Source organism: Castanea sativa, chromosome 5, assembly GCF_040712315.1.
Source record: "Castanea sativa cultivar Marrone di Chiusa Pesio chromosome 5, ASM4071231v1".
In the NCBI taxonomy this organism is placed as follows: Eukaryota; Viridiplantae; Streptophyta; class Magnoliopsida; order Fagales; family Fagaceae; genus Castanea; species Castanea sativa.
In genome coordinates, this window is record NC_134017.1 from 80,882,626 (window position 1) to 80,901,946 (window position 19,321).

General features: G+C 34.1%; 3 protein-coding genes across 3 annotated transcripts; 1 reads left to right on the top strand and 2 right to left on the bottom strand.

Moving 5' to 3' along the window:
* Positions 1-417: 417 nt before the first annotated feature.
* LOC142634142 (pentatricopeptide repeat-containing protein At3g02330, mitochondrial) lies at positions 418-3,959 on the bottom strand. Its single transcript, XM_075808420.1, has one exon. The coding sequence runs from the start codon at positions 3,750-3,752 to the stop codon at positions 1,116-1,118; it is 2,637 nt and encodes an 878-aa protein (XP_075664535.1). The 5' UTR covers positions 3,753-3,959; the 3' UTR covers positions 418-1,115.
* Positions 3,960-7,107: 3,148 nt separating this feature from the next.
* Positions 7,108-9,349, bottom strand: LOC142636603 (polygalacturonase QRT3-like). Its single transcript, XM_075810874.1, has 3 exons — positions 9,112-9,349; positions 8,514-8,750; positions 7,108-8,344 (listed from the first exon to the last, which is right to left on the bottom strand). The coding sequence occupies exons 1-3, from the start codon at positions 9,307-9,309 to the stop codon at positions 7,343-7,345; spliced, it is 1,437 nt and encodes a 478-aa protein (XP_075666989.1). The 5' UTR covers positions 9,310-9,349; the 3' UTR covers positions 7,108-7,342.
* Positions 9,350-15,447: 6,098 nt separating this feature from the next.
* On the top strand, positions 15,448-18,116 carry LOC142633714 (pollen receptor-like kinase 4). Its single transcript, XM_075807955.1, has 3 exons — positions 15,448-16,138; positions 16,644-17,246; positions 17,482-18,116. Exons 1-3 carry the CDS (start codon positions 15,448-15,450, stop codon positions 18,114-18,116), a joined length of 1,929 nt encoding a protein of 642 aa, XP_075664070.1.
* The last annotated feature ends 1,205 nt before the right edge of the window (positions 18,117-19,321 follow it).

The window sequence follows — 19,321 nt, forward strand, 5'->3', positions numbered from 1 at the left end:
AGCCTTGAATACCTGTATATAGAAAACGAGTTTCAAAGTATTTTGCTCTTCTTTTGGAATTAGATGCACGTTAGGTGGGAAGACAAAAAGAAAAGTATTTCCCTCTCTCTCTCTCTCTCTCTCTCTCTCACAAAATAAGAAAAGAAACGCAGAGTTCAAAATTAGAAGGCACATGAAAGCTCTAATTCAATCTAGCACAAATCAACAAATTTTCGGAGCAATATGTACTGTACAGGCATGAAGTGATCAACAGGTAAAATATTCTTCTAATCTACTATATGTTGCATTCCACAGGGAATACCAAACAATTGGTACATCCTTCCTCGTCATGTCATGACAATACATGTTTTATGAGAAAATTCAAAACATGGCTTTATCACCTAGAGAATCCAGTTCTGCAAAGGAAAATTTAGATAACCAGCAAAAAGAAAAATAAAATTACACTGATGGTTATAATATTAGTTTCTTCATCAATCGTTATGTTACTATATTGAAAATCACTATGGCAATAAATTATACGTTGATGAGCTACTGGGAGCTCCTTTTCCAATATAGAGATCTCTTCAATGGTATCCAAGCAAAAGGATTTAGCTTCTTCAGGTGAAGAAAAACTCTTGGTTGCACCTAGCCAATTCTGAAACATCGAAGGGTTACTCATTTATTTTATTCTCTCTCCCCTCACCTGCGATACTAGAGACTGCCTCACCTCTTCCTCGCCAGCTGCGTTGGCAAGACCTACACCAGCAGGCCTCCCATCACTAGCACACCTGCAGTCACCACCCATCACCGGTGATACTTCCCATTTTACCCTTTTCCCTCACGTCACCATCAGTCAACCTCAGCCTCATGTCATCCTTATAACCCCAGTTCTTCTTAAACACGGCGACAATGATCTCAAAATTTCTAATAACTCTCAAATTATATATGACAAATCCCAGTGCAATGTCACAAGTTGTGTGGTCTTCCCACAAATCAATTAAAATACAGAACTCCAGGTCCTGCTGAATGAGCTACTGGACTTGTGTCCAACTCTTTTGTATCTGTTCCTGAATAATTCTGAATTTCCATCATCGCCAAATAATTGAAAAAACTCATGTTTGTCCTGTGGTTGTAAACTACATAATATACACGCAAGATTTAAGCTCTTCTTGCTCTTCGAGTTCTTCAGTACCCTCATCAAGCACAAAATCAATATCTGGGACATACCCATCCCACTTCATCTCATTAATTAGCACACCAAGCTTCTCATATATATCTTTGCAACTAGGATGAGCCTTGTCACACACAAGAAAGGTGTGAACCTCATCTTTTACCTCAATCCAACTGCAACCCGGTTCCTTTTTCAACTTATTGTACTTCATTATTTTTCTCATCTCTGAAACTTCACCCCACATACTTGCATGAGCATAGATATTTGATAAAAGGATATAAGCAGAAGAGTCTTGAGGGTCTAAGTGCAGGAGAGAATTGGCTGCTTTTTCTGCCACCTCTACATTCCCATGCATCATGCAAATACTAAGAAGATTTCTCCATATAATATCATCAGCTTCAAAAGGCATCTCTTCAATAAGCTTCAAAGCCTCATTAACTTTACCGGACCTGCCTAATATATCCACCATACATGAATAGTGATCCAAATGAGGATCTAAACCATAGTCGCTTAGCATAGAATGGAAATATCGCAACCCCTTCTCAACATGCCCAATGTGCCCACAGGCGCGGAGAACTGAAACAAAAGTGGTATGGTTTGGTTTCACATTTTCAAGCTGCATATTCTCAAAAGTTGTTAGGGCCTCTTCTCCAAGACCATAGTAAGCATAGCCACAGATCATGGCATTCCATGTCACGGGATCTCGCCTAAGTGCTTTCATAAACATTAGTTGGGAGTCTTGCATGACTCCACATTTTGAGTACATATCTACAAGAGTGCTGGTTATATACACGTCTGATTGCAATTGCAGCTTAATAATTTGAGCATGGATTTGCTTCCCAAGTCCAATGGTAGCCAAATTAGCACAAGTATCAATAACTGTTGCATAAGTGAAGTTATCGGGGTTTACACCCCTCTCTAACATCTGAGAGAAAAATCTCTGAGCACTCTCACTTTGATTTTGTAGAGAGAATCCAGAAATTATGGCATTCCATGAAACCATATTTGGCTCTTCTGTTCTGTCATGGATCTTTTCTGCCTCTTCCATCATACCACACTTGCAGTACATATCCACAAGGGCGCTTGCAACAAACACATCCAACCCCATTCCAGATTTGATGATTCTGTTATGGATCTCCATGCCACAGTTTAAAGCTTGCTGACTTGCACAAGCTTTTAAAACACTGCCATAGGTGAAATCATCAGGTTCCATTCTTGATCGAAGCATCAAAAGAAATAGTGAAAGTGTTTCCTCTCTGTTTTCATTTTGCTCATGAGCTGCAATAATTGCATTCCAAGATACAGCATCTCTTCTTCCCATCTCATCAAACACAAAACAAGCTTCAAACAGAGATCCACATTTACCATACATGTCCAACATGGCATTTGCCACACAAATATTTGACCTCAAACTACTCTTGACTGCTAATCCATGTAGTTGAAGTCCCTCCAAATGGCTTTTGATCACTGCACATGCCTTAAATGCACCAGATAGACTTATTTCATCAAAACCAAGGCCAGATTTATGTAAAAGCAGAAATAGCTCCAGAGCTCTAAAACCTTGATCACTTCGAGTATACCCAACAATAATGGCATTGTAAGATTGCAAACTACGGTTTGTCAATGAGTTAAATACCTTTTGAGCATCAGGCATGCTGTCACATTTTGCATACATATCTAGAGTGGCAGTTCCCACAATGACATCAGATCCAAAGTTGGCCTTTAAAGCATGTCCATGCAACTGCATGCCTAACCTAAATGCAGATAAGCCTGCACAGGACCTGAAAACACTAGCATAAATAGATTGACTAACAATGGCTCCTGCCATCTGCATCTTCTTGAACAGTTCTAAGCCCTTAATGAACTGATCATTCTGAACACAACCTGCAATAACAGCGCTCCAAGAAACCCAATTCTTTTCAGGCATTTTGCGGAAAACCTGAATAGAGTCATCTAATTTCTTACATTTAGCATACATATCAACAAGAGCACTTCCTGTTACCACATTGTTATCGAAACCTCTCTGCACTGCATTTCCATGAATCTGAATCCCCAAGTCAATGTCTTCCATCAAAGAACATGCTTTTAAAACAACAGCCAACGTAGTATGATCAAACACTGTTCCCATTTTCTGCATTTTAACAAAAACATCAACAGCTTCACAGTAATCATCGTTCTGCAAGTACCCTGAAATCAAAGAATTCCATGACACGACATCCCTCTCAGGCATTGAGTCAAAAACTGACTGTGCAAACCCCATCTTCCCACATCCCACATACCCGAAAATCACAGTGTTCCAAGACACTATGTCTCGTTGACACATTCTATCAAACACATGGTATGCATATTCCAAGCTACCACATTTCACATACATCTGCATTAAACAATTGGTAACAAAGACAGTGGGCTGAAACCCAGTTACAATCATGCGAGCATGGGCTTGTTTGCCTGGACTCAGAGCTCGTTGGTGTGAGCATTGTTGAAAAATGTGGGAAAAGGTTTTCCACCTTGTGGGTGTTGTTTGGTTTGGCACAACAGTACTAAATGGAGAAAAAGGTACAGTTTTGTATAGAGGCGATGACAAGAAACAGAAGAGCCTCATTAACAGAAAGTGAATAGGCTGTAACCATTCAAATGAATGATTGTTTTTTTCTGTTTGCTGAATGATTTTTTTTTTGAGTAAAATGTTTTTCTTTTATTTAAATAAGCCTTTAAGGTACAACATCAGCACAAGACACACCAAAAGCTTGAGGAAGATCTTCCAACTAAACCGAGACAACAAAATGAGTTTTAGCAGAAAACTATCAGCCACAATATTATTGGACTTACAAACATATATGAGACAATAAGTCAATAACTACGAAATTGTCTACATAACAACTTGATATTTTCCATTATGCTCCTTTTTTCGTATTATAAAAGGGGTATATATTAGTCAACTATTTTAAGAAATATTTTATGAGAAAATAAAAAAGTTTTAAAAGATTTTTAATAATTTTTGCAATTTCTCATATAATGTAAAAATGAATGAGATAGCATACGTTAACATGTGTCTATTTTGAAAAATAAAGTGTATATGGTATCGATCAGGCAAACATTGAGTTTAGTGCTTCATTAGATTTGTTGAAATGATGACATGCTTCTATTTTTTTTTTTTTTTGAAACGGACATGCTTCCATTTTGGGTTCTATGTTGCCATTTTTTGTCACAACACACGGTACAGAAGCCAAGTCCAATATCAATCAATCAAAAGAGAATTAGAGCATACTCTCTCACTGCTCTTGCTGCCTATTTGATACTTTAGTTGAATGATGAAGGTGCATCATGCACTGTTTTTCTTCTTTTCTTTATATAAATACATTATTGCGGTGGTATTAAATTTTTTATATATATAAATAAATTGAAACATCACTAAGTTTTAAGATTAATATATATTTGCCTAATTAAAAAAAAAGAGATTTTAGATTTGAGAATCCAAAGACCTGATTTGAAGAGAGAGAAAGAGAAGACTGGCAACCAAACTCAATCTCTAAGAAAGGGTCCAAGATGGGTAGCCACGCCGGTCTGTTGGTGAATTGACCACTGGCCATCGTGCGTGGCCGCCTCCTTGAACCCTTTCTTCAAAATTGGGTTGGCCTATTGGTATTCTCCTTTATCTCTCACTTTCTTCAATTTGCTTTTTTTTTTCTTCTATAAATTGGTTCTTGGGTTCTCAAATCTCATTTGTTTTGTATTTAAGTAAATACAATTTTTAAGAGAGATTTCTGTATGTGGTGAAAGCATTTTTATGAGTGAAAAATAATGATGTTGCTAGATAGTGAAAAAAAGTGGTTTTTACACCATCTCCTTGTTAAATTTTTTATATTGTCAAAAATAATAAAATTTTGTTTCTCATATAATATATATATTTTTGTTAGCTCTTTATTATCAGACTAAGACACCAATCAGTTTTTGGTGTAGGCAGAGATTGAACCCCAGATTTCTTATATAACCATCAGAGACTTTACCAGTTGAGTTAACTGAAACCTAATGTTTCTCATATAATATGAGTATGAGTGTATAATAGTAATTCACGTCAAATTATCACTTCAAAGAAAATGTATACTTGTTTTCTATTTTTCTACTTTTTCAACCCTTTAACTAAAGGCATATTGAGGAAAACACTAATATTTTCTTTCCTCTTACTTTTTTATCCTCCCACTTTCCATCATCCCTACCAAACAACCCTCAAAGATACAAATAACCTAAGTATGAGATACCAAATTTGCATTTTAATCCTCAAATTTTTTCCCATGGAAGTCTAAAATTATATAAAACTTACTTAAATTAAGATCTACTTTGTTGTTTGTATTATGGAATTACATTAATTTATTGTGTGGTTGGATGAAGGGGAGAGGGGGACTAGAAGAGGGGATTAGAGTGGTTTGATTCATTTTTTTTGTCGAACAACTCTCCAAATTCCTCATTTTTTTGAGTAAACAGTAATACTTATTAGAACACACATGAAAATAATAGTGCTAGTATTTTAAACCCCTCATGTTTAATCCCCAATATTAGGACAATTTGAAAAGGATGGATTCTCTTATATTAAAAAAAAAAAAAAAGTCAACTTATCCCTCTTTTCTCCTCTCCTTTTCCCCCTTCTATCCCTACTCTCCTCTCCCCCTAAACTTCCAAACCCAATGGTTTCAAACTGTTGTGGAAACTAAATATGATTTCAACATTACACCTTCCCTTCTAGCCATCCATGCTAACATGGCTAGCTATACTTATGGTTTTAAGTAAAATTTATCCCCTCTGGTTGATGATTGTAAGCACCTTCTCAGCAGGGTTTCCCATCACAAGATTCAACACTGCTTTAGGGAGGCTAATCATTGTGCAGACGCTTTGGCAAGAATGGGTGTTGGGATGCTCTTTGATTTAGTTTCTTTTGATTTACCCCCTGTTTGTATTTTGGAACAAATCAAGCTTGATGCCTTAGGAACTTTGTATTCTAGGCGCTGTAATAGCAGTGTTGTTGTTTTCTAGCTTTGTGTTTAATACATCCAGTTTACCCCCCCCAAAAAAAAGAGTAAAATTTTATTTTTAAAACATAAATTCTAAAGTTACGTAGAGACCATAATATAAATTAAAAAAGAAGAAGAAGAAGAAGAGAGAAATAGAAGCTATAGACTTTTTCATTATTCTCATAAGTCATAACCAAAGAAACTAGAGAGAGTTAAAAGGGGAAAAAATTAATACATTTTCTTCCGCACACTTAATTTTTTCTCTAAACATCTCTTATTCTAGTCAAAAAATTTCTTAAGTAAAAAAAGACATTGATATATGATATATCTCAATAATTCTTGAGTTATAAAAAATTTCGCAATTGTTGAGGCGACTAGTCATTAGTTGTAAATAAAAAAAAGTGGTTACAATGACGAGCTTAAATAAAAACCAATAATAATTTGCCAACTCAATTATTGTGAAAATTGTTGTGTTTGGTAAGTCAATAATAATGAATGGTTCTAGATTTTTCTTTCAATTAATTAGCTAAAATTGGAGTTCAAAATGGGCCGTTAACTTTCAATTATTGACCAAAAACTTATTCAGATATGATGATATCTTAGAGATTTTTTGTTTTTGTTTTTTTTATTTGGGGGAGAAACGATATCTTAGAGTTTCTAATTTCTGTTTTTTGTTTTAACTTTTTCCCTGACGTTAATTGTTGAAGAGCGCGTAGTTTAATTCAACAAATCTGACCAAATTAATCTTCCAGACGCTCTAATTTTTGAAAAGGAAAATTTTCTATCATTATTTTGTAGAGGTCAGGCAATTCTCGTCATAGTCAAACAAATAATCAACCCTTCGTCCTAGAAAGGCAGCTGGATTATTTTCTAGTGAGGCTAAAGTTTGAGTAGCGGATTGACAACTTGAGTCTTGAGATTGAAAACCCAAGAAAGACGGAGCCCCAAAATGGTCAAATCTTGTAATTTCCAAGTCATAATTTGAGTATTTGACTGTCACAATTAAACCACAGTGTTTAACCCGCCAATTTAGGCAGACATAGGGAAATTTACACATAATATTATTGTTGTGTATGCTTTAATGTCCATCATTTACATACATTTGTGTCAACTATCTAGAAAAAAAAAACAAGAACAAATTAAAAAAACAAAAAGAAAACATGATCAATTAGACCAATGTCGCATATCATACGTACCCAACCATGCTTTGGTCCACTGACACATGCAATGTTGCCGATACAGGCACGTTCGACTCTACCGTTACACAATTCTTCGATATATTCCGTAACATATGATTAGGAAATGTAGCACCTGCATGCAATGTGTATTGCACATTTTTTATTAGGTTTGGGAACAATAGGACCCTTGAAAAATCGACGGTCCATGTCGTCCCATTACTCCATACTAACCCTCTCGCTACCGTTGATTTGAGAACCATGCCCCGGACATTATTTCGATCAACAATTACTTGATCAATATTTGTGAATGGCACATTTGATTGCTCTAATTGAACAATTTCAACCCCTGTATAATCACCGGAGAACATGTTATCAACAATGTTCACACCACACACAACTCCTGCCAAGGACTTGATCAAAACAAAGGCATTCCCAAGGAAGAATGACCCGGTTATGTGGAGCTGGACCGGATCCTCAACCACAATACCAGTGAAATCAAAGTAACAATTCATAATTCGGGTTTGGGTCAAACCGGGTGCCTTAACATAAATTCCAGTCCCACCCAATGCAGTGGCCTTGTTATAACAATGTACCCCAGTGAGCACATTGGCCTGCCCTGATACCATAACTCCTATTGATGCTGAGAAAATGACCACATCTGTGACAGCATTGTCATTGCCCATGATGTTAATTCCGATGCCGGAAAAGTCCTTCTCGCGGTGGTCACCGCCGATGTTAATGTGTTGACCAATGAAAGAATTTCTAATGTAGGTCTCATGCCCATCTTGGATTAGTATACCATTTGTAGTGAAATGTGAAATGTAACAATTGTCTATGATGGTTCTTAGTGAGTTAATTATGGAAATACCACCCCCTCTAAAATTGGAATTTATCATAAGGTCCTTGAGTGTAATGTACTCATACGATAAAGAAGCCGAGGATGGCCACAACTCGATCAAATGGCGATCTGTCGGGAAATTGTTGGATGCATGAAGTGACCCTCCATGAATCTGTCATACCATAACATATCCCAAGTGAAACATAATTAGAAAATTAAATGAACAAAATACAATTGATTTATAAAAAAGAAAAAGAAAAAGTGTGTACTGTAATATGAACCTTGATTTAGATAACCAAATTAACTCAGAAAAATAAAATTAAGTGTTATAGATTGTGTACCATGAAGTTACCGCCACTTGTTTTTGGTAAACGTAATTGACGGCTAATCTTGTATGTCCCTCCATCAAGATGAATCTCAGTGCCTCCAAGATCAGCAATACCTTCCATCAAGTGGGCATCAACTGGAGATCCAAAGGCATCAGAAATAGCTTGCTCAAGTGCCTCAGTGCTATCCAATCTTCCTGTAGGATCAGCACCATAATCGGTCACATGAAGAACACGTGATCTTGATACTACCTACATCACAATAAGTTCGCAAATCACAACCATCATATTAGTATCATATCAATGTTTTGCCAAAATTCACAAGCAAATTAAGAGAAAGTAGTGTTATATTCACAACTTTAATTTGAATGCTACATGAAATCGTGGTCGTAATATACATCTACAATATTCATATGTTAAAAAAGAAAATAGAAAAAAATATTATGGTTGGATTCTAATTAATTCAACTGATAAAATTTCTTAACATTGAATATAATGAATATGAACAACTTATAATAAAATCTAACTTATACCAAATAAATATATCGGTTTCTTAATCTAATCCTATGATACCAAACTAAAAAAGAAGAAGAAAATCATGGGAATTAATTACCAGTGGTGTTGAATAGCTCTGAGGTTGAGAGGCTCCATCTCCATTGCGGATGATATGTGCAGCCTTAACCAAAGCCATACGACGTATTGCATCATGATACTTTGTCACACCAGAGTAAGAGCACTCAACGTAGCCAAGAATTACATTTACATACACAAACCCCATGAATAGCTTAACCAACATATCTATCCTAGCCATTTTAACACTTTTCTTGCTATATTTTGTGTGTGCCACTATATATGAGAGAGAGAGAGAGAGATACTTAGAGGGGAGAGATGTAGGGGGAGATATAGATATTTTCCTAGGTACTGTGTTATGCTACTTTTCAATTTCTTGCTGAGATATTCACTTCAGGTCAAAGGGGGAGCCATGGAAAAGCATGTTTGCACGTAATTTCTTCTATTTGGTTTGAAATTTGAAACCCGGAAAGAAAATAGAGGGAAAGTTGGAATTTTGTAGTACAACTCATTTTCACATTGAATACTTCGTGTCACACACACAAATTATTCATGACTAGACATGGAACTTGGAAGTGGAACCTTTAGGACGTACAACCATGGAACACATTTTTATTTTAATTGCATTAGTACTATTTTCTTCAGACCTGAAACAGGAACAAGGTCTAGACTTTATGGGATCTTCTAATTTTGCGTCATATGACTCATATAGGCAATATGAGGGTGAAGGCTGTTTACGGAGAATATCTGAGTGGTAGACTCATTAGTCTGAGAGACTGTGATGTGACATAAATTTAGAAGTTTTATGTTTAATTCACCAAACTATTTGTTATCAGGAGGTTTATAGCGTGTCTCATGGAATATCCATATTCTCTACTAAATATTTTTTGTTAAAAAAAAAAAAAAAAAAACTTGGCTGCGCCCCAGCTTTATTGGACTCATAGTACAGCTATTAGCCTACTTGAAAGCATGTTTGAACAATCTGACCACCCGTATGACTTTGTTAGTTTGTACAGTTCATCTCTCATAGTTTGTTATATTTTGGTGTGCCACGAGGACATGTGAGAGTTTTAATATCATCAAAATTCTTACTGCTTGCGTACTAAATTGACATTTTGTATGTTTTTGTGGACTTACTGCTACTATTACTACATATGTTACGTGTTTTAATTTTTTTTTCATGTTCTATATATTATATATAGCTGTTGTTGATAGTTGCATTTGGTACTAGTAGCCATTCAACTTTTCTACTCCAAACACAATTTACTTTGACCTTCTTTCAACCCTTCCTTTCCTAACTACTTCTGATGGGCTTAATTAATCAGTGATCATAGTCATTAATACCTAACAAGTAATTAATTAAGTTTTTGACTTTTTTTTTAATAAATATTTTAGGTGATAATCCCCGCAATTTGTTCAGATTTTTTATAATCTTATTCTAAAACAATTTGTAGACAGTTCTTCATGCGGCTTATGTGTGGTACATATTCTGTATGGTATATAATGTAATTAATTTTTGGAGATTTAATCAGTTTTAATAATATTACATGTAATAGTGTTAGGGTCATATTTTTCATCAGTTGACATATTCTTTGACAAAGTGTACTTTACTTGTATTTGGATAGTTTTACTATTAAGTGGATTATGTAATATCACGAAGTTTGTTTTACAAACAAGAAAAATGATATATATTATTGAAGACATGAAAACTATACAAAGAAACAAATGTAAAAAACTGAAAATAGTGAACCTCAACACAAGTGTGATAAAAGCTTCTATTGATATTTAATGAATCTTGATACAAGCTCGATACTACTCGATCTTGAAATTCCAGATCTGTTTTTTGGCCATGATGACTTGGACTTCTAGGCCCCGTCCGTTTGGAGTGAAAATAGGGAGGATGGAAAACAAAGGGAGGAAAATAGACATTTTTCACTGTTCGTTTGAAGAAAAAACAAAAGAAGGATGGAAAACTGGAAGGAAAATTTTCCTCCCAGGTCCACAAATATTTTCCTCCCAAATTGGGAGGAAAACTGATGGGAGAAAACGTTGGGATGGGGGCTTTTACTAAAAAGCCCCCATCCCACCTGATGCTTCTAATCTTTTTTTTTTCTTCAACATTACTGAACATTCTTTTTTTTTTTATTTCCTTCTTCAACATTAATGAACGTTTTTTTTTTAAAAGTTATTGAACCTTTTTTTTTTCAACATTACCTGAACATTTTATATTATGTAATGAGTACAAATAAATCTATTTTTTACATATTATATAACAAGGGTATAATAATCAATTTATATAAATTACATTTTCCACCCTCCCACTTTTCCACCCCTCCAACTGGACACACAAGAGGGAAAACTAAATATTTTTCATCCTCCTACAATTTTCTATCCTCCCACATTTCCACACATCCAACTGAATAGACCCCTAGAGTTTTGTTCAATAAACTTCTAGATGATATAAAAAGATTATTTTATAACCGTCATCACACACAGGACTCATATAGAGAATCTATACACTTATTGTGAACCTACTTCGTTTTTATGTGCCTTAGGGTTTTGTGAACAAGTGCTTCCTTCTCTTCAAGTGTATTGAAAGAACTTAATTTGCATCCAACAACAAACTTCCAGTTGCTGGGAAGAAGTCCCTATAAAATCAATTGGGGATTGGCGTAAAGATTCCATTGTAGGTAGGTACTTTATGATAAGTCAAGGTTGGGGTAAGATTCCTTGTACTTGTAAACTCTTAATTTTGATTAGTAATTCTTAGAAGTAGTGACTTGAAAATCACTCGATGTGGTTTTTGCCTTATGAGAGGTTTTTCTCATTAATCAACAAATCACTGTGTCAAATATACTTTTCGCTACACTCTAGATTATTTGATGATTTGTTTGTGCCTCCATGATATTGCATGTAATTTGACTTAATTAATCAACTAGGGTAATTGAATTAATTAACCGAGGTCAATTTATAACCTAAAAATCAAAAAAATTAATTATTATATTGTTTTTGATTGATATAACCATCAAGAATAATGTGAACAACGGAACATATAATTTTTTAGGACGTACGACCATGGAACACATTTTTTTTTTAAATTTTTTTATTTTAATTGCATTAGTACTATTTTCTTCAGACCTGAAACAGGAACAAGGTCTAGACTTTATGGGATTTTCTAATTTTGTGTGTCATATGACTCGTATTGGCAATATGGGGGTGAAGGCTGTCTACGAGATATCCGGGTGGTAGACTCTTTAGTCTGAGAGACTGTGATGTGAAATAAATCTAGAAATTTCATGTTTAATTCACCAAACTATCTGTTTATTAGGAGGTTTATAGCGTCTCATTGATAACAAGAGTAGAATAATCTGCCTAATAAGTTGGAATATCAATACTCTACTAAATAATTTTTGTTTTAAAAAAAAACTTGGCTGCACCCCACCATTATTGGACTCATAGTACAGCTATTAGCCTAAATGAAAGCATGTTTGAACAATCTGACTACCTATATGACTTTGTTAGTTTGTACAGTTCATCTCTCATAGTTTGTTATATTTTGGTGTGCCATGAGAAGGACATGTGAGAGTTTTATTATCATCAAAATTCTTTCTGCTTGCGTATTAAATTGACATTTTTATGTTTTTGTGGACTTGCTGCTACTATTACTACATATGTTACGTGTTTTAATTTTTTTTTTTCATGTTCTATATATTATATATAGCTCTTGCTGATAGTTGCATTTGGTAGTAGGCATTCAACTTTTCAACTCCAAACACAATTTACTTTGACCGACCTTCTTTCAACCCTTCCTTTCCTAACTATTTCTGATGGGCTTAATTAATTAATTAGTGATCATAGTCATTAACACCTAACAAGTAATTAATTAAGTTTTGACCTTTTTTTTTTAATAAATGTTTTAGGTGATAATCCAAGCAATTTGTTCAGATTTTCTATAAGCTTATTCTAAAACAATTTGTAGACAGTTCTTCATGCGGCTTATGAGTAGTACATATCTGTATGGTATATAATGTCATTAATTTTTGGAGATTTAATCAGTTTTAATAATATTACATGTAATAGTGTTAGGGTTATATTTTTTATTAGTTGGCATATTCTTTGACAAAATGTATTTTACTTGTATTTGGGTAGTTTTACTTTTAAGTGGATTATAATATCATGAAGTTTGTTTTACAAACAAGAAAAATTGTATTATTGAAGACATGAAAACTGCACAAAGAAACAAATGTAAAAAACTGAAAATAGTGAACCTTGACACAAGCTTGATAAAAGCTTCTATCAATATTTAATGAACCTTGATACAAGCTCGATACTACTTGATCTTGAAATTCTAGATCTGCTTTTCGGCCATGATGACTTGGACTTCTAGAGTTTCGTTCACTAAACTTCTAGATGATATAAAAAGATTATTTTATAACCGTCATCATACACATAGACTCATAGAGAATCTATACACTTTTTGTGAAGCTACTTCGTTTTTATGCACCTTAAGGCTTTGTGAACAAGTGCTTCATTCTCTTCAAGTGTATTGAAGAACTTAATTTGCATCCAACAACAAGCTTCCAGTTGCTGAGAGTTAGTTACGTATTGAGATCCGTGTAGAAAAGAAGTCTCTACGAAATTAATTGGGGATTGGCGTAAGGATTCCATTGTAGGTAGGTACTTTGTGATAAGTCAGGGTTGGGGTAAAATTCTTTGTACTTGTAAACTCTTGATTTTGATTAGTAATTCATAGGAGCGATGACTTGAAAATCATTCGGTGTAGTTTTTGTCTTGTGAGAGGTTTTTTTCATTAGTCAACAAATCATTGTGTCAAATTTACTTTTCGTTGCACTCTAGATTATTTTGTGACTTGTTTGTGCCTCCATGATATTGCATGTAATTTGACTTAATTAATCAATTAAGGTAATTGAATTAATTAACTAGGGTCAATCTATAACCCAACAAGAAAAAAAAAATCAAAAAATTAATTATTGTATTGTTTTTGATTGATATATTAACTATTATGAATAATGTGAACAACGGAACATATAATTCTTCTGAGTGAATTCGTAATTTGAATGGTATAATACATCAAAAAGTAAAAAGGGTAAAAAAAAAATCATGATTTGTAAAGTTGTTGAATTGTCCATTCCACTAGATATTCATCTATAGTAATGCCTTTGTATTCGACCAATATCTGCTTTATAAAATTAACGTCCTTAAAATTAAAAAAAAAAAACTAATTCGATAGTTATAACAACGTAGGAGTAGGAATTCAAATCCTAGTACTCAAAATAAATGAGAATATTCTACTAGTATTGAATTACAGTACTTTTGGCATCATCCAATCAGTTCTTTATGATAAAATTGGTAAAACAACATTAGTCTAAACGCACGCATAGTATAAATGGCGTAAATGTAAAAGTAAAAGAATCATTTAAACATAATATATTATATTATATGTACCTATCTCTAAAAGAGATGTAACTTTTTTTGAGAAGAAAAAAGAGGTTTAACTTTGTGGAGTTATATATGGTGTAATTAAATATATATATATATATATATATATATATATATATATAGACACACACATACATTGTGATCAATGCCAAAATTTTTAATTTTGGATTTCAGTTAGCTCAACTGAAAATTGATAAATCCAGTGTATACAAAAACCAATTGATATTTTAACTTGATGATAAGAGCTAGCAACCATCATTACATGGACACCATAAATTTAAATTTTATTGTATTTTTAAAAAACAGAAAACCTATTTCTACATAGTTAATTAGATGCAAAGGAATGTGATCAGTCGTCATCTGGGACTCAAATCCCACATATACAACAAAACCAAGTGATATTTTAACTTGATGAAAAGAGCTAGCAATCCTTATTACTTGGACACCATAGGTTTAGATTCTATCGTATTTATCGTATAAAGAAAACCTATTTTTACATAGTTACCTATTATTAGAGAAACTAAAAAAAGGAAAAAAGGAGAAGAGCACTCAAACAGTTTTGTAACGATATCAAAATTCAAAGGCCGTCCTTAGATCTCTCCCGCACCCAATCACAACCTCTAAACACAAAATTAACATCCTAGGCTGGCATGCAAAATTAACCAAAAACCTTGCCAAAATTTCACCTACCTTTAGTTTATTGTCCTAATCCGTGCATTTTCCTTACCACCATTTGTTGTTTTTGGAATTACACACCTACCACAAGTAAGAAAGAAACAGTAGGAAAAAAAAAAATTAAACCAAAAAAATAACCAAAAAAACCAAAAAAACAAGAAACAAGAAACAGGGAAAGAAAAGAAGGTCTCATGCAATCAAAAACTTGCCTTCAATTCATTTGCACCATCTTCAGGCTACAACAATGTTGATGGGTGCGCGCTTGGCTAGGCTTATGCGCGCACCGACAAGATCAACATTCTTGTTCTTCATCTTTATCGTCATGCAATCTTGCATGGTAATGACATCCTTCGGGGCATCAGACATGGAGATCCTTTTAAAATTCAAAGAGTCGTTAGCAAATACAAAAGCTATTAACAATTGGGATCCTAATGTAAACCCTTGTAATGAGAATAGAGGAAACTGGATTGGTGTTAAATGTCACAAGGGATCTGTTCGGGGTTTGCAGCTTGAAAACATGGGACTAATGGGTAACATAGATATTGATACACTTGTTTCTTTGCAATATTTGAGGACGGTAAGCTTCATGAACAACACCTTTGCTGGTTCAATGCCTAGTTTCAACAAACTTACTGCATTAAGATCGGTGTACTTATCGTTTAATCATTTCAATGGAGAGATTCCGGATGATGCCTTTGTTGGTATGAAATCTTTGAAGAAAGTTTTATTGGCGAATAATGAGTTTACGGGTAAAATTCCCTCATCCCTTGCTGCCTTGCCTAAAATTTTGGTGTTGTCACTTGATGGAAACAAATTTGAAGGCCAAATACCTGATTTTCTACAGAAGAGTTTGAGGAAGTTTAATGTGTCTAACAATAATTTGGAAGGTCAAATTCCTGCTAGCTTAAGCAATATGGATCCCAATTCTTTTTCAGGTAATTTATATTTTAGAGTTATATACATTAACTTTTATTTTTGGGTGCTAATGTGGCTGTTTAGGACTCTTAGAGGATATAATTAATCCTTGGTATGTGTAGTTTTCCCATCTCATATATACCAAATAACTACATGAAGAAATTCCTCTAGGATCTCATGCATTACACAAGATCTAGAAGCACTAAATTGTCCCCTTGGGGTTCATTAACTTTAATTTCATGTTGGTTAATTTTCTATTTGGAATCAATTCATGACCATAGTAGATGACTTATTGCCTATGGTTGTAATGCCCTTCAAGCATTTAGATAAGTAAATGCACACCAATAGGTGACTACCATTGTGGAGTGTGAGCCTTAAAAGCTCCCATCAAAGAATGTCCATGCTTGTTATACTTGCTTATATGTGAAACATCACCTTTATTTTTTTGTTTGGAATAATTTACTCTAATTTTTCTTAGCAACATTATGGAATCTGATTCATTTTTTTTTTTTGAGAAAAATGCAGGCAATGCTAATCTATGTGGATCACCTCTAGAATCATGCAAGAAAGGTGGGAAGAAGTTGTCAGGTTTTAAAATCACTGCTATTGTGGTAATGATAGTTCTTGTAGCAGCAGTCATTATTGCAGTTTTCTTCATATTCTACTTTAAAAAGAAATCGAAACCATTAGAACGAACCTCAACCTTGCACGACGAAAACAGGTTTGATATTTCCTATTCAGAAGGACCAGAACCAGTGGAACCTACAGTACTAGAGAACACTGGACAACATAAGGTGAAGTCTGAACATGGGAAGTTGACATTTGTTAGGGATGACAGAGAGAAGTTTGATTTGGAAGACCTGCTTAGAGCCTCAGCAGAGATTTTAGGGAGTGCAACATTTGGGTCTTCATATAAGGCGATGATAATGAATGATCAAGTCGTGGTTGTAAAGAGGTACAAGCATATGAACCTTGTGGGAAGAGAAGAGTTTGATGAGCATATGACAAGGCTGGGAAGTTTGAGCCATCCCAACTTGCTGCCTCTTGTGGCCTATTATTATAGGAAAGAAGAGAAGCTGTTGATTTCTGACTTTGTTGTGAATGGTAGCTTAGCTAGTGTCCTTCATGGTAGGTTTCTTCTCTTATCAAAATCGAATTACTCAATTGTGATTATTTGGCAGTCACTTTTTTTTTGTAATATTAAATTACTTATTACATTTTTTTTTCTTTTCTGAAATCAAATCTCTCCCTGCTTTACATGATGTTTATTACTACAATTTTTATTACATAAACCTTACAATTTTTTTTTCTTTTTATTGTTGTAAATGTGACATCAATCGCATGGATTCTTTTGTTTGTTTAGGCAATCATTATGAAGACAAGCCAGCACTTGATTGGCCAACCCGTTTGAGAATAATCAAAGGTGTAGCTCGGGGATTGGCTTACCTCTATGATGCCATCCCTAGCCTAATTATACCCCATGGACACCTAAAATCTTCAAATGTGCTTCTAGATGAGTCCATGGATGCCATACTAGCTGATTATGCTCTATCCCCAGTGATCAACCTTGAACTTGTTCAACAGATCATGATGGCCTACAAGTCACCCGAGTTTGCACAACATGGCCGCATAACAAAGAAGACTGACATATGGAGTTTTGGAATACTAATATTGGAGATTTTAACAGGCAAGTTCCCAGAGAACTATCTCACACATGCTCATGATAAAAATGCGGATTTAGCGAGTTGGGTTAACACAATGATTAAGGAAAAGCGGGTGAGTGATGTGTTTGATTTAGACATGGGGGGAGCAACGAACAGCAAAAGTGAAATTTTAAAGCTTTTGAAGATTGGATTGAGTTGTTGTGAGGAGGATGTGGAGAGAAGGTTAGATATTAAGGAGGTTGTTCGAATGATTGAAGAGGTAAAAGAGGGAGATGGTGATAGTGAATATATATCAAGTGTTACTAATGATGGGGATAATTTTATAGGTATGTAAAACACAAATGAAAACGTACAAATATATTGCAGGGATCGGATCATATATTTTTGGCTTCCCAATGTTGAAGAACAGGAGATGGACACACAATGAAATATCAACTTGTTTTTTTTGTTTGCCTTTTTATTTTTTATTTTCGAAAAGAAGTTGGTTTTCAATGTATAGGAGTTGGAGCATGACTTCTGTTTCTTTGTGTAAAGAGTGGCTATTTTTTTAGAACTAGTTAGGATTACACACAATATGTCTGTCTCTCTCTGTCCCTACCTCCCTTACCTTAGGTTAGATATGTTATGTCCATGTACTAATTATTCTACATTACAAATGAATTCATTTTATGCTTCAAATTAAATATTATATATAAATATGAAAGAGTATCCAATACTATGTCACTTAAAATTTTAAAGTGAAATAATATATAATGTTACATCTAGGAAAAAAACTAAAATTTTAACTGTAAAATGGAATCTATGGAAATGGAAATGATGTTGTTTTGTATTGCACCACACTATATCCATTTTAGCGCAATTGGGAAAGCTATTATAACTCAAAGCAAGTAAACTGCACAATCACATGTTGTAACACCTCAAATTGTATTCACTTCAAGCCCATGAATTGATTTTAGCTATCAAGATGGTCTTAGGCCGATTTATAGAAACCTTCCAACTTCCAATGTCCTCCACATACATGTACAAATATGTCAATATCTGTTTTCTTTTAGCAGAAAATTATATCGAGTACATAGAAATTATTTGTCAAATAAAACTATAAGCAGTTTGGTGATAATGGTTTTTTTTTTTTTTTTTGTGAATTATTTTTTCATCGGTTTATATTGTTAAATAAGTTGGCAAAAGTACCCTTGAACCTTGGAAAAAATTTGAACTTTAAAAATATGTTCATTTTCTTTTTTTATAAGTAAAAAGATATTCATTTTCTTTTACGATGAAAATAAGCTAAGCCAACCATACTACACTCATTTAGGTTTCAAAATCAAAACCATGCCATGGTATTATATTAATTAATCACTATGGTATCTTATGGCATAAATCATGTAATAGCAAAAGAGCAATGTAAGAGATACAAAAATTTCCCCAATTTGTTAAGGTATAGAGTAAGCTATACCTATTTTCACTTTTACGTGGGTCCATTACCTATTATTGACATTAGTTTGGGTTATTAAACATATAGGACATAATTCGACCAGGAGA